The 13,400-nt window shown below is 42.4% G+C and overlaps 1 protein-coding gene across 1 annotated transcript in view; it reads right to left on the bottom strand.

Moving 5' to 3' along the window:
* Positions 1-1,031: 1,031 nt before the first annotated feature.
* Positions 1,032-13,400, bottom strand: part of DOCK1 (dedicator of cytokinesis 1) — a 439,672-nt gene continuing 427,303 nt past the window's right edge. The window contains exons 49-52 of the mRNA XM_056528878.1: positions 12,622-12,820; positions 11,216-11,366; positions 8,024-8,169; positions 1,032-1,595 (exon numbers count right to left, since the gene is read on the bottom strand). Of these exons, the coding sequence (XP_056384853.1) occupies positions 1,503-1,595; positions 8,024-8,169; positions 11,216-11,366; positions 12,622-12,820 (589 nt within the window). The 3' untranslated portion in view covers positions 1,032-1,502. The remainder of the gene's footprint in view (positions 1,596-8,023; positions 8,170-11,215; positions 11,367-12,621; positions 12,821-13,400) is intronic.

Below are 13,400 nucleotides of genomic sequence, written 5' to 3'. Positions count from 1 at the left end.
ATTCATTTCACTGTGATCTGAGCAACCCAGCTTGGCCATTGAGCTCTGGCAAACATCTGATTGGTGGGAGTGCTGGGAGTTGGCACCCCACAGTTTTGATATTGTTGGCCTGTTTTGAGAATTGAAACACAAAAAATGTTGCTTGAATGGGCACTGGCAGATTCAAAAGCTTTTTATACCTTGTAGATCTTGACAAAACTTTAACATATCTAATATACTGTATTTCATTAAAAATGTTTTCTCCTTTTTATAGAAATCATGGCTTATAAATAAAAATAAAAAATACCACTAGGGGTCCCCATATTATCCAGAACATATTCCTGTCCGGCTCCGGCATCATCTTTGTTCTAGCACCTAGCACTCCTCTGTGCTCACTCCTGTCCTATTAGGCTGCAGCATTAAAACAGAGAGAAGGGGGGTTACAGAGCAGCCTGGAGTGTTGGATGAAGAGACCCAGAACAGCACAGCAGACTCAGGGAGGAAGTGAATGCAAGGTGTGTGAGGGCGGGCTCAGTGCTTGCCTTGGACATGCCCCCTGCTGAGCAGGGGATGTCAGAATGAGTAAGCAGCAGAACAGAGGGATTTGTGAGCCAAATACAGAAGTAATTAACATAAAGGAACATAATTTTTTTTTCTATGATGTGACAGGTATTGCTTTAAGCAAAATAATCCTATGCCTCCCCACTGGTGTTCTAGGCAGCTGCCTACTCCTCGCAACTACCTAGTGTGAGATCAAAGACCCTTTTAAAGAAAACAACACCAACAAATTTTGTTTTACATTTCCTTTTATTTTGAAAACAGTTTAATTTTTTTTTTTTTTTAGTCAATTATATATATAACAAAATCTACAGGGCGATTATAAAATGGAATGGTAGAATAATACATATACAGAGAGGAGCATGGTTATGGTTAAGGTGACAGAAGGATCTACATAGGAATATAGTTATCCATTGGCACGGGTCAGGCACAGCCGAGCTTATCTATAGGCGCTCAGCAGTCGTCACTGATAAGGAAATGCATAAGAGTGTGAGTAGATAATGAAAACACAATCTACTACAATAAAAACAAGATTAAAACAACCTAAAATAAAAATAAAAAAAAAGAATAATAATAACCGTCATATATACAAACTTCTGTACAAGATGATGAAACAGGAACCGCAGACATCATTAGCAATGTCTCAGACAATTAGAATAGTTTTTATTTGCTTTTTTTTATATTTTTTATTTGCTTGTATGTAAACTGCTCCCTTAGTATTCTACTACTTAAATTAGTATCCACAGCACAGTAGCTCAATGGTGTTTTATTTTTGTATATATATTTTTTTTATTTCTTTTTTTTTTTTTTCCAGATTTCTTGCTTACTCTAAATTACTTTCCTCTATCACAATTGCACAAAAAGAAAAAAAAAAAAAAAAAAAAAAGTGAAAACATTGTGGCCCAAATGAGGTAAAAATCCTGCATCAATAATTACAGTGTGCCGTACAACGTGAAGGTGGCACTTTACTGCATGATCCCGGAATCCACAGATGTCTGCTTCCTGGTGGTCTTTGGAGGGGGTGGCGGTGGGGTTTTGCTGGGTAGAGGAGGTGGCAGCTGAAGAAACAAAAATATGTAACAATATTAATATTACAAGAATTGATTTTTTTTTTAACAGCTATATAGATAGAGATGGGTTGGATAATGGTTGGGCTGACACCTATTTCTTCCATTTTTTTTAATGGGTAGACTAGAATAAGATGGCGGCATCCTCTTTGTATTGAGGATCAGTCCTATTCAAATGGCCATATCCTAGTGGTCTCCAAACTGTGGACCTCCACCTGTTGCAAAACTATAACTTCCAGCATGCCCGGACAGCCGTTGGCTGTCCGGGCATGCTGGAAGTTGTAGTTTTGCAAAAGGTGGAGGCTACCTGGTTGGGAAACACCCTTTGAATGTGTATGGGGGGGGGGGGGGGGGTCTCACATCTTGCCCCCAACAGATTATGTTGGGCGAAAGAAGGATCAGACCTGCTGGATTTCAATTGCCTGATCCTTTTGTTCTCTGAAAGATAAGCCACCACCAGAGAAGTCTGGCAGCAGCTCCTCACTCCAAACACTATGCAGAATGTTCACATATATAGAGCGGGCTCGGAGAAAGAGCTGAATGTGCATCCGACAGCATATATATATGTATGGCGAAAGTTTGGACGCAAGGTACATTTTGCCCAGATGAAAGTGATCGATTCTGATATTAATCAATTAAATATTCATTGTGGTTTTTACTTGCTATGTTGGATTAAAGGAGATCTCCAGTCTTGAAAAACGTATCCCCTATCCTAAGGATGGGGGTTAAGTTTCAGATTGTGGGGAGTCCAACTGCTGGGACCCCCCACGATCTCCCGTAAAGGGCCCCGGCAGCGTGTCGACCAATGCATGAAGTGGCGGCTACAATGCCCCCTCAATACAAGTCAGGGCCCCCGGCAGCGTGTCGACCACTGCATGAAGTGGCGGCTAAAACGCCCCCTCAATACAACTCTATGGCAGAGCCGGAATGTGGCCTTTGGCAATCTCCGGCTCTGCCATAGCGCTGTATTGAGGAGGCTGTATTGAGGCTTCTTCGTGCGGTGGTCGACACGCGATCTCTGGCCAGCGAGCTGGGGCACCGCACGGGAGATCGCGGGGGGCCCCAGCGGTCGGACCTCTGGGGATCGGAAACTTATTCCCTTGTCCTTAGGATAGGGTATACGTTTTTCAGGATTGGATATCTCCTTTAAAGGTAGTCCAGTGGTGAACAACTTATCCCCTATCCTAAGGATAGGGGATAAGTTGCAGATCGCGGGGGGTCCGACCGCTGGGGCCCCCTGCGATCTCCTGTACGGAGCCCCGACAGCCCGCGGGAAGGGGGCGTGTCGACCTCCGCAAGAAGCGGCGGCCTACACGCCCCCTCAATACAACTCTATGGCAGAGCCGAAGCGCTGCCTTCGGCAATCTCCGGCTTTGCCATAGAGATGTATTGAGGTGGCGTGCGGGGTCGACACCCGCTGTCTGCCCGGAGAGCCTGGCCCCCATACAGAGAGATCGCAGGGGGGCCCAGCGGTCGGACCCCTGTGATCTCAAACTTATCCCCTATCCTTAGGATAAGGGATAAGTTTTTCACCACTGGACTACCCCTTTAAATAAGGTTCCATATTATTAGCAAATATCCATAAATGTACAATGTATTCTACATAAATTATTCTATAGCATCAATAAAAACTCTGATAACCGGATCTGCAACTGGCAGCTCTGTATGGATTATGCTGCAGCTTAAACTCTAAAATACAAAAAAAAAAAAAAAGCCTCCAACATAAAATTATTTTTTTGTATACAAAAATCTATATACCGTAATATCTATATAAAAGTTTATATAAGTCAATAAGTGACTGCAAATAAAGAATCCTCACACGGCTCGTCACCTGTACTGCCAAGGAATGTCACATTAGGAGAGCGGTCAGGATCCTAATAGAATATCTATACTACACTGGGGTTACACTTTTTTTTTTAATGGCATTTTTTTCAGCACTTCGTTACTGTCTATTTAAACGCTAATAAAAGCAGAAATAAAATACAGAGTGAAATGATGTACAGAGTGGGATATAATATGTAGGTACAATTTAATAACTGACACTTAAAATGTATACAGTATTACACTGGAGGTGGACAGGCACGGTGCAGTTTATGGGAAAACCTTATTTTTTTTAATAATTTTTTTTCACTAAGTACCGTATATCTAATATTCGGTGGCTATAAAAGGACATTAAGGGCCCATCTGCAGTGCTGTATTTCTGGGCAGAGATTGTGTCTGTAGTGGATGCCACCGAAATACATTGGAGAGCTAGGACTGTCTGGACATGTATCCCTCACTATTGACATCAATGCAGAGAATAAACATGAAAAACACAGGAGTATTTTGCTGCAGGTCTTCTGCTGCTTATTTTCTAATTGACCTACAGCAGAAAATAAGCAGCAGAAAATCTGCAGCAAAATAGGCAACAAAATACACCAGTGTTAACAGACCCTTCGGATACATTCTAACTGAGCATTTCCACTCAGACTTTAATGAGTAACAAAATCTGCATCAAAACATACAGGTGTGGATGTACCCTTTGGGTATGTGCACAATGAGGAATATCCGATCACATTCATTCCGAGTGGAAATCCACTTGCAAAAGACAGTTTTTGTTAATTGGATTCTGCAACACTGTGCACACTGTGGAATTTCTGCGGCAGAAAATTTGTCTGCTGTAATTTCAGATTCTGGACACGGTAAAAGAATTTCCACGTTTATTCTTTTGACGGAATACCGCCAAGACTGCATTACCCAGACTGCACTTCTGTCAATGGGAATGGCGCATGGCTGGGTGGTCCCAATGCAGTTTGATATTGGTGGCGCCTGCTGCACACGGAATGTCTGCCTGAAATTCCTCTGGGCGGATATTCCTCAGTGTGCACATCTCCTTAGGGTATGTTCACACGGCCGTATTTGGCTACAGGTTTTCGGCGGCTGATTTTCTCGCATTAACTTACCATTAGAAAACCTGTAGCAAATTCTGCAAACCTGCAGCAAAGCCAATAGGCAGCAAAATCTGTTGCAGCAAAAACAGGGACACTGACACTGAAGGAGCAATAAGGGCCACAGGATTAGATGACAATAGAGGCGGTCTCTTGGGTACCAGGCACATCCAGCATATCTGTGTATGATGCAGGTTAGCAGTGACCATCATGGCTTCATAATCCAGTAGTGTGTAATGCATGGGGGGGGGGAATCTGCTGTGACGACTTAAAGGGGTACTCCGGCGCTTAGACATATTTTGGATAGGGGATAAGATGCCTAATCGCAGAGATCTCGCACGCCGCACCCCGTTAAAATCAGTCCCCCGGAGCGTGTTCGCTCCGGGTCTGATTACTGTCGATCACGGGGCCGGAGCATTGTGACTTCAAGGCTCCGCCCTCCGTGTGATGTCACAGCTGTCACGCCCCGTCCCATAGGCTTGCATTGAGGGGTCGGAGCGTGACGTCACAATGCTCCGGCCACGTGATCGACAGTAATCAGATGCGGAGCGAACCGGGACTGATTTTAACGGGATGCGGCGTGCGAGATCACGGGGTCCCCACAAGCGGATGGGGATAGGGATAAGATGTCTGAGCACCAGAGAACCCCTTTAATACATAAATCCCAATGGATCCATATTTGGTGTCTTGTTACTTGCGAGGCTGCTTTCCTTTCAGATATGAGGAGTCTGCCAGTTCACATTAGACCCTATTCTAAGCAAATTCACTGACTCGCACACACCTCAGGGGAGACAAGAACCTTATGTATAAGACACATCTGCATCATAGCAGCAATCTGTCCTCTCACTATCCAGACAGCCCTCTGGTTTGGCTTTATATCCAAGAAAGTGGAGAGACAACCTAAGTGAATCCTGAAATGATATCCGGGAAGAAGATACTGCATGTATGTGTCATATCTATCTATACATATGTATTATAAAATAGGCCATAATAAGATGTAAAGATGACATGTGATAGACAAATACAGACTAGGCAGATACAGAAGTGATAGGTAGATATGATGCAGAACTGTGTTTGCTGTAGTAAAACTACAACTTCCAGCATGCTGTGACAGACAAAGGACCCAGCTAGAAAGCCACAGGTGGGGTAGCAATGATATGGAGATATAAGTTGGATACACTACAAGGCCAAAAGTATAAGGGCACCAGATCATTACACCTATATGAGCTTGTTGGACATCTCATTCCAGAATCTTGGGTGTTAAAGGGGTGCTCCGATGGAAAACATTTTCTTTTAAACCAACTGGTGCCAGAAAGTTAAACAGATTTGTAAATTACTTCTATTAAAAAATCTTAATCCTTCTAGTACTTATCAACTGCTGTATGCTCCACAGGAAGTTCTTTTCTTTCTGAATTTCCTTTCTGTCTGACCACAGTGCTCTCTGCTGACACCTTTTTCCATGTCAGGAACTGTCCGGAGCAGGATATGTCTGCTATGGGGATTTGCTCCAACTCTGGACAGAGTAAAATGGACAAAGGTGTCAGCAGAGAGCACTGTGGTCAGGCAGAAAGTAAATCCAAATGAAAAGAACTTCCTCTTGAGCATACAGCAGCTGATAAGTACTGGAAGGATTAAGATTTTTAGATAAATAGAAGTTATTTACAAATCTGCTTAACTTTCTGGCACCAGTTGATTGAAAAATATTTTCAATCAACTTGCATTGACTTGCATTGAGGGGGCATGGCCATGACGTCAGGAACTGGGCGTGACCTTGATGTCACGAGCCTACGCCACGCATCGTCAGTCATCCGGCACGCAGCGAATTTCCGGATGTCTGGCCTCCTGCAGGAGAGATTGCGGGGGTCCTCAGTGGAAGGACCCCCGCTATCAGACATCTTATCCCCTATCCTCTGGATAGGGGATAAGATGTCTAGGGGTGGAGTACCCATTTAACTTGTCCATAGGGGGCAGTATTTAAGAGGTAACTGCAGATATAGTAAAGACATTCCAGTAAAAACTCACAACTGTTTTAATGTTGCTCCTTCTACTCCAATTGACAGGCCCATGAAAGGACAATGACTAGCAAGGGGGCGATACTGAGCACAGGAGAAACCTCCTCTTATAGAACATGAAATCTGTGCAACATAATGGGGGAGATTTATCAAAGGATTTAGACTGTTTTCCTGTCTAAATTTGTCACACAGAAAGTCGCAGTCTAAATATGTGCGACTTTTTTGTGATTTTTGCTCTAGAGGATTTTTAGAACATGATGCATTCTAGTCTATTTTTGACGGAAATGCACTGGGAAATGCATTGGTGAATTTATCAAAAGCGACTTTTCAGCGACAAGTCACATCGGCTGAGAGTACGCCGAAATGTCAGACCATGTTGGAGCAGGTTTAAATATAGTCTAAAGCAAAGATCCCGAAGTCTGTGCACAGAATATATCATGAGCCTTGCGCCTTTTGATAAATTACCGTATTTTTCACCGTATAAGACGCACTTTTTCTTCCCCAAAACTGGGGGGAAAAAGTCGGTGCGTCTTATACGGCGAATACACCCCTATCGCGGCGGTCCCTGCGGCCATCAACGGCTGGGACCTGCGGTTAATACAGGACATCACCGATTGCGGTGATGCCCTGAATTAACCCTTCAGACGCGTCGATCAAAGCTGACTGCCGCATCTGAAGGGAAAGTGACACTAACCCGGCTGTTCAGTCGGGCTGTTCGGGACCGCCGCGATTTCACAGCGTCGTTCCCGAACAGCCCGACTGAATAGCCGGGTTAGTGCTTACAGGACACTGGGAGGGACCTTACCTGCCTCCTTGGTGTCTTCTCCGTTCAGGGATCCCCTGTATGGCCGGCGCTCTCCTTCCTCGTCATCACGAGCGAGGATACCCGGCCGGCAGCAGAGACCTTCCGGAGCGACGGGGACACGACGACAGCGATGGAGCGACATCCAGGGCAGCAGTGACGGGTCCGGAGCGGCGGGGACAAGTGAGTATTACCTCCTATGCAGTGGTCTTCAATCTGCGGACCTCCAGAAGTTGCAAAACTACAACTCCCAGCATGCCCGGACAGCCAACGGCTGTCCGGGCATGCTGGTAGTTGTAGTTTTGCAACATCCGGAGGTCCGCAGGTTGAAGACCACTATTGGGTTCAAAATCTTTATTTTTTAAAAATATTTTGCTCCTATAAATTGGGTGCGTCTTATACGCCGGTGCGTCCTATAGGGCGAAAAATACGGTAGATGCACAATAGACCAGCATAACCCTCTGTAGTTTGGTCTATATTGATGTGGGACATAGACAGCTTTGATAAATATCCCCCTATGACTGTGATCAGAATTAGAAGGTTTTTTGTTTCCATGTGCCCTCATGGTATATCACTTAGGAATGTTTGGTGCACCAATAACCTTACAAGAAGTAACAATTGTGAAAGCAAGCAAATACTTTCAAGTATCATCCCCTTGTAAAGAAGCGATCTACTTACCCTGTGGGGTGGGGGTGGAGGTGTAGCAGGTGGGATGAAGTCTTGGTAATCCATGACATTACCATAGTCTCCTGTGCTACTTTTCACTGGTAGTGGTGGGGGTATATCCATAGGATCAGCAGCACTGAGGCCATTTTGTTCCATGCCTGGAGATGAAAACAATACAAGCATAAGGGAAAGGGTAATCTGCTCTTCACTCTTCTATATGGAGAACCCCTAATAATATCCCCGCTTCACCGACTAAGAATTGATAGACTAAAAGGGGTACTCCACTGGCCGGCGTGGAACTAAATGTTCCGAACGCTGTTTTCGTGCTGCGGGGGTTGGCCGAACCCCCTCAATGCAAGTCTATGGGAGGGGGCGTGGCGGCTGTCATGCCCCCCTCCCATAGACTTGCATTGAGGGGGCGTGGTCGTGATGTCACAAGGGGGCGTGGGCGACCCCCGCAGCACGAAAGCAGTTTTTGGAACATTTAATTCCACACTGGCCAGTGGAATACCCCTTTAAGGATTTAACACTGGGTGTGTTAGTTTTACAGCTTCAAATGTTATGTTTAGATGTATTTACTTCAGAGCTGCATTCATGGTTCTGCTGGCTGTTAATGGAAATAATCAGAAAGATTTCGTAACTCGAAGACTACATTTCCCAAACAAAATGGAAATCACCAGAACAAGGTTTGTACAGACACCAGCAAGGTATCAAAAGATTCTGGAAGATATCAGCTCTGAAGTCTGAAAAATTATAAATACAGCTCTGGATTACAATAGGACGAAGATACGCTGTAACTGAGATAAGTGCAGCAAAAAGCTCAACCTTTTTTATATGTAAACGCTAACAGTCCTGAAAGGTGAGCCTATAACTTACAGAGGAACCCTTCAACAGGTCTAGCTCTCTTTAGACTAGTGCAGCTTTACTGCTCAACAGCGGTCCTTTGAGTCCGAGGTCCCCAACCCAGTTCTTAAGACTACCAATAGTCCAGGATTAAAATTTTTCCCTGTTCTATTCCAACAGAGTAACTATAAAACCCGAAATGTTGGTTGGCCCCGAGTACTGCGATGGGGACACTGCTGTAAGGGATGACACCTGTCCATACAGGACACCTGTCCATAAGGGATGACACCTGCCTCCAGCTGTTGCAAAACTACAACTCCCAGCATGCCCGGACGAGGCCGGGAACATTGGCATAAGGCTATGTTCACAAATTGGAAAATTTCCTGATGTATTCTTATTATAATTTTTTTTCCCGCATGCATTTTTTACTTTCCCCCCCCCCCCCACGATTATGACCAAATATACAATTTGCCTGGAATTTTCCTGATGAGTGAACATGCCCTAAGGTATGTTACCCTAAGAAACACAGGGTGTTTGTACCCCTTGGAATTACCCCTGTTAACTATCATGTCACTTCTCTTAGTTGGCTAAAAATGATCATTCTGGTTAACACAATTGCATTGTTAGGTGAATCTCTAGTATTGCGCTCTTTTCCTGAGCTGTGAGCAACTGTTTCGGTGAAAAAAGAAAACATTTTTTTCCAGTTTTTCGACCCTTGACCCCCCCCCCCCCCCCAGCCTCATAGATGTTCCCTCCTTTTGTACAGGTACGCTATCACAGTGTATGTCATCTTACATGTAATCAGGGATATTTTTAATTTCATTATTCTAATTTTTCTGAGTAACTTGAGAACATTTTATCCAAGTAAGATAGTAAATGATAATAGGACCCCCCCCCCCCCCCAAAAGGAAGAAATCACCGGTGCTACAAGTTGTTCCAACAGGAAGGGACTAATGGAGCAGGTCTTCTCCGTTACACATAAGGCAGGAACACATGTTGCAGATACCCTGCAGATTTTCTGATTTTTTTTTTGCCAAGGCAGAAGTGGATCCAGCTGGAAAGGGTAAGTTTAACATGTTCCTACATATTTCCCCTTCCAGTCGGATCCACTTCTATTGCTGATTTTTCATCCCACTAAGGACAATGGGCCTCATTTACTAAGCTGAAACCGACCAGTTTTTGTCTGGTTATTTTGGCGCAGAGTGTCTGAGACATGTCTGCCCCAGTCTGCGCCAGTGTGTGCCTGGAAAATCCAACAAACCTGACATTGCACTGTGAAAAGCTGAAAAGGGGCGTGGTCTGTCACAACGGGGCGTGGCTGGACAAAAAAAAAGGGGTGTGGTTTCACAACACGACCGATTTACTATTGAAGTCACCGAAAATCCTGTGTGTAAATTGCTGGAAATATCCACCTAGAAAAAGCTGGTCAGAAAATGTTCCCGACTTTTCCCAATAGTAAATAGAGAGGAATCCTGCAAGTCTGAAACAACTTTTCCCACTAGTAAAAACCCAACACTCTTAGTAAATGAGCCCCAATAGGTAGAAAAATCAGAAGCAGAAAATATGCAGCAAAATACACATGTGAAGGTACACAGGAGATTTTATTGCGAGATAGCAGCATGTTTCCTGCTGCCAGTGTGAATCAGGGCAGGCTTTGTGTGGCAGATTTTTCTGCAGAAATTCTGCTGCAGACCCCATTGACTTCAAGCTAAGCCTCTATGTACTTACAACGTGGTTACAATTTGATAAATGTACACTATAATGAATCTGTCTGTATCTCTGGATGTGTCGCTCAGAGATGATTACTGCTGCCAGGAGCCTCCATTGGATAGCTGGTGTCCAATCCACACAAAACACGGCCTATGGGTTGTCTGGTACTGCTGTTTTTTCCCTTTCAATAATGTTCAGTGTTGATGGGTTAGCTGCAGATTTGCGGTGCAGATCTGATAGGGAGGATGTGTGTTACATTAGGACAACTTGTAATGTCCCCCTTGGTCTATAGCTAGGAGGCATGGTTCCTAGTTCTGATATAGTAGATTTAAAGTCGCCTGTTAGTGGTTTTTTGAAAGACCCATAATTGCAAAAATGTCTGCAATAAATCTGTCTCATATCAATAGAATCAAACTCTATAGTGTCAATAAACTGCACAGAGATCTCTAAAAACAGGGACAAAGAATAATAACAAATGAATTTTTTTGCAGTAATAAATTGAAAATGAGAAAAAAAAAAAAAAAAAATATATATATATATATATATATATATATATATATATATATATATATCTGGAAATAAAGCAGAAACAATCAAACTTGTGAATTAGCATTGGTTTATGATACACAATAGACAGATTTAATACCTTACCTATAGGAGGGCTGAATGTTAACCTATTTCTAGGAGTGACCGGTGGAGGCTGCTGGGCAGAATTCTGACTTGGTGAAACAGAGAATCTCCTGTCACCAACAACCGCACTGAGAACTTGACTCCTCGGCCTCTGGGGTCTTAGGGGGCTTATCTAAAAGAGAAAAGGAACCAATTATAGTTAGAAGGACGCTAGTATCCGTGTCTAGTGTATGTCTATTAATGCTTCATCCTTGCAATTGAGTAGAACTAAAAGGAAATCTCAGAAGTGTTGAGCACTCAAAAGTTAAAACCTACCTAAAGTTCTGGTCATGCAATTTGAAAAAATAAAAATAAAAAATAAACAAACAAACAAAAAAAAAAACACATCCAAAAAAACCTGCAGCACCCTTGGCATTGCTACTGCTAAGTGCCCAGAGTAAATTGTGCTGCGCCTTCAATAAATTTCCTGCACTTGACCTGTACGTTTGTAAGCTATTAAAGTGTAAAGGTCAATAACAAAAAAATAAAACACACACATATATATATATATATATATATATATATATATATATATAGTCGCAGTAATATGCAGCACACCAAAATCCAGTGCAAGGTGCTTTTATTATTCCATGAAGTACAAAGCGACGTTTCGCCGGCCTCACGCCAGCATTCTCAAGGCGTGAGGCCGGCGAAACGTCGCTTTGTACTTCATGGAATAATAAAAGCACCTTGCACTGGATTTTGGTGTGCTGCATATTACTACGACTATTATTAAGGAACCAGTGGACCGCGGCTCCAGCATGCGTGCACCCTACCTACATATCTTCTATTACCTTGATGTGCTGCTTATTTTGGGATTTTTTATATATATATATATATATATATATATATATATATATATATATATATATATATGTGTGTGTGTTTTATAAAAATTTTTACTTTAAAGAGCTATTCTGTGACGGGTGCTTGTCAGCACCCGTCACAGAATAGCTCTTTAAAATAAAATAATAAATTATAAAACACACACACACATATATATATGTATATATATATATATATATATATATATATATATATATATATATATATATGTGTGTGTGTGTTTTTTTTATTTGTTTTTTTTTATTGACCTTTACACTAATAGCTTACAAACATTCAGGTCAAATGCAGGATCATGCCATGCCCCCTCCATTCATGTCAATGAGAGGGGGTGTGACGGCACAGAATGTCAGGAGCTGCACCAAGATCGTAGGGGGACCCAGCAGCGGGACCCCGCGATCAGAAATTTTATCCCCTATTCAAAGGTTGTCTAAGATGTGTGTTTAGAGAAGTGTGGTAAAGTTTTAATCTCTCCCACAATCCATATCAGTTACTATATGTAGTACTAAGATTGCTTCCCTGCGGGGCTCGGTGACACCACTTACGGTTTCAGAGAGGATTACGGCGTCAGACTGCTGTGGTGCAATATCAGTCGCTTTAAACTCTTTATCAGATATCTCCTGGTGCTTGCTATTCCTCTTCTCTTTCTTTTTCTCTTTTTTGTCCTTATCGAGATCATCTCTGTCCAATTTATCTTGAGAACGATATTGCATCTTCTTTGGCAAAAGTGGCTCAAGAACAAAGCTAGGCGAGAGGAAAACTTCAATTAATCCTTTAGAGCTCAGTAGCCAGGAAACAAACTCTAGGTACAACTTTTAGGGATGGTGAGGCGAACTATAGCTTTTTATAGATTTATATAGGTGATGTTGTGATGACCTTTATTCTGCTGTATGTTTTAATAATACTTATAGTTTCTTGTAAATACTATATATATATATATATATATATATATATATATATATAAATGATATATATAAAAATTATATGAAAAGGGGTAACATTAAAGGGGTACTCTGGTGGAAAACATTTTTTATTTTAATCAACTGGTGCCAGAATGTTAAACAGATTTGTAAATGACTTCTATTAAAAAATCTTTATCCTTCCAATACTTATTAGCGGCTGTATACTACAGAAAAAAAATGTCTTTTTCCTGTCCATTCCTGACATGGACAGAGGTGTCAGCAGAGAGCACTGTGGACAGAAAAAAAAAAGAAATCCGAAAACAAAAGAACTTTCTCTGTAATATACAGCCGCTAAGAAGTACTGGAAGGATAAAGATTTCTTAATAGAAGTCATTTACAAATCTGTTTAACTTTTTGGCACC

Source organism: Hyla sarda, chromosome 7 (assembly GCF_029499605.1).
Source record: "Hyla sarda isolate aHylSar1 chromosome 7, aHylSar1.hap1, whole genome shotgun sequence".
Taxonomy (NCBI): Eukaryota; Metazoa; Chordata; class Amphibia; order Anura; family Hylidae; genus Hyla; species Hyla sarda.
The sequence above is the reverse complement of the archived record's forward strand: the minus strand, read 5'-3'. Positions and strand labels throughout refer to the sequence as shown.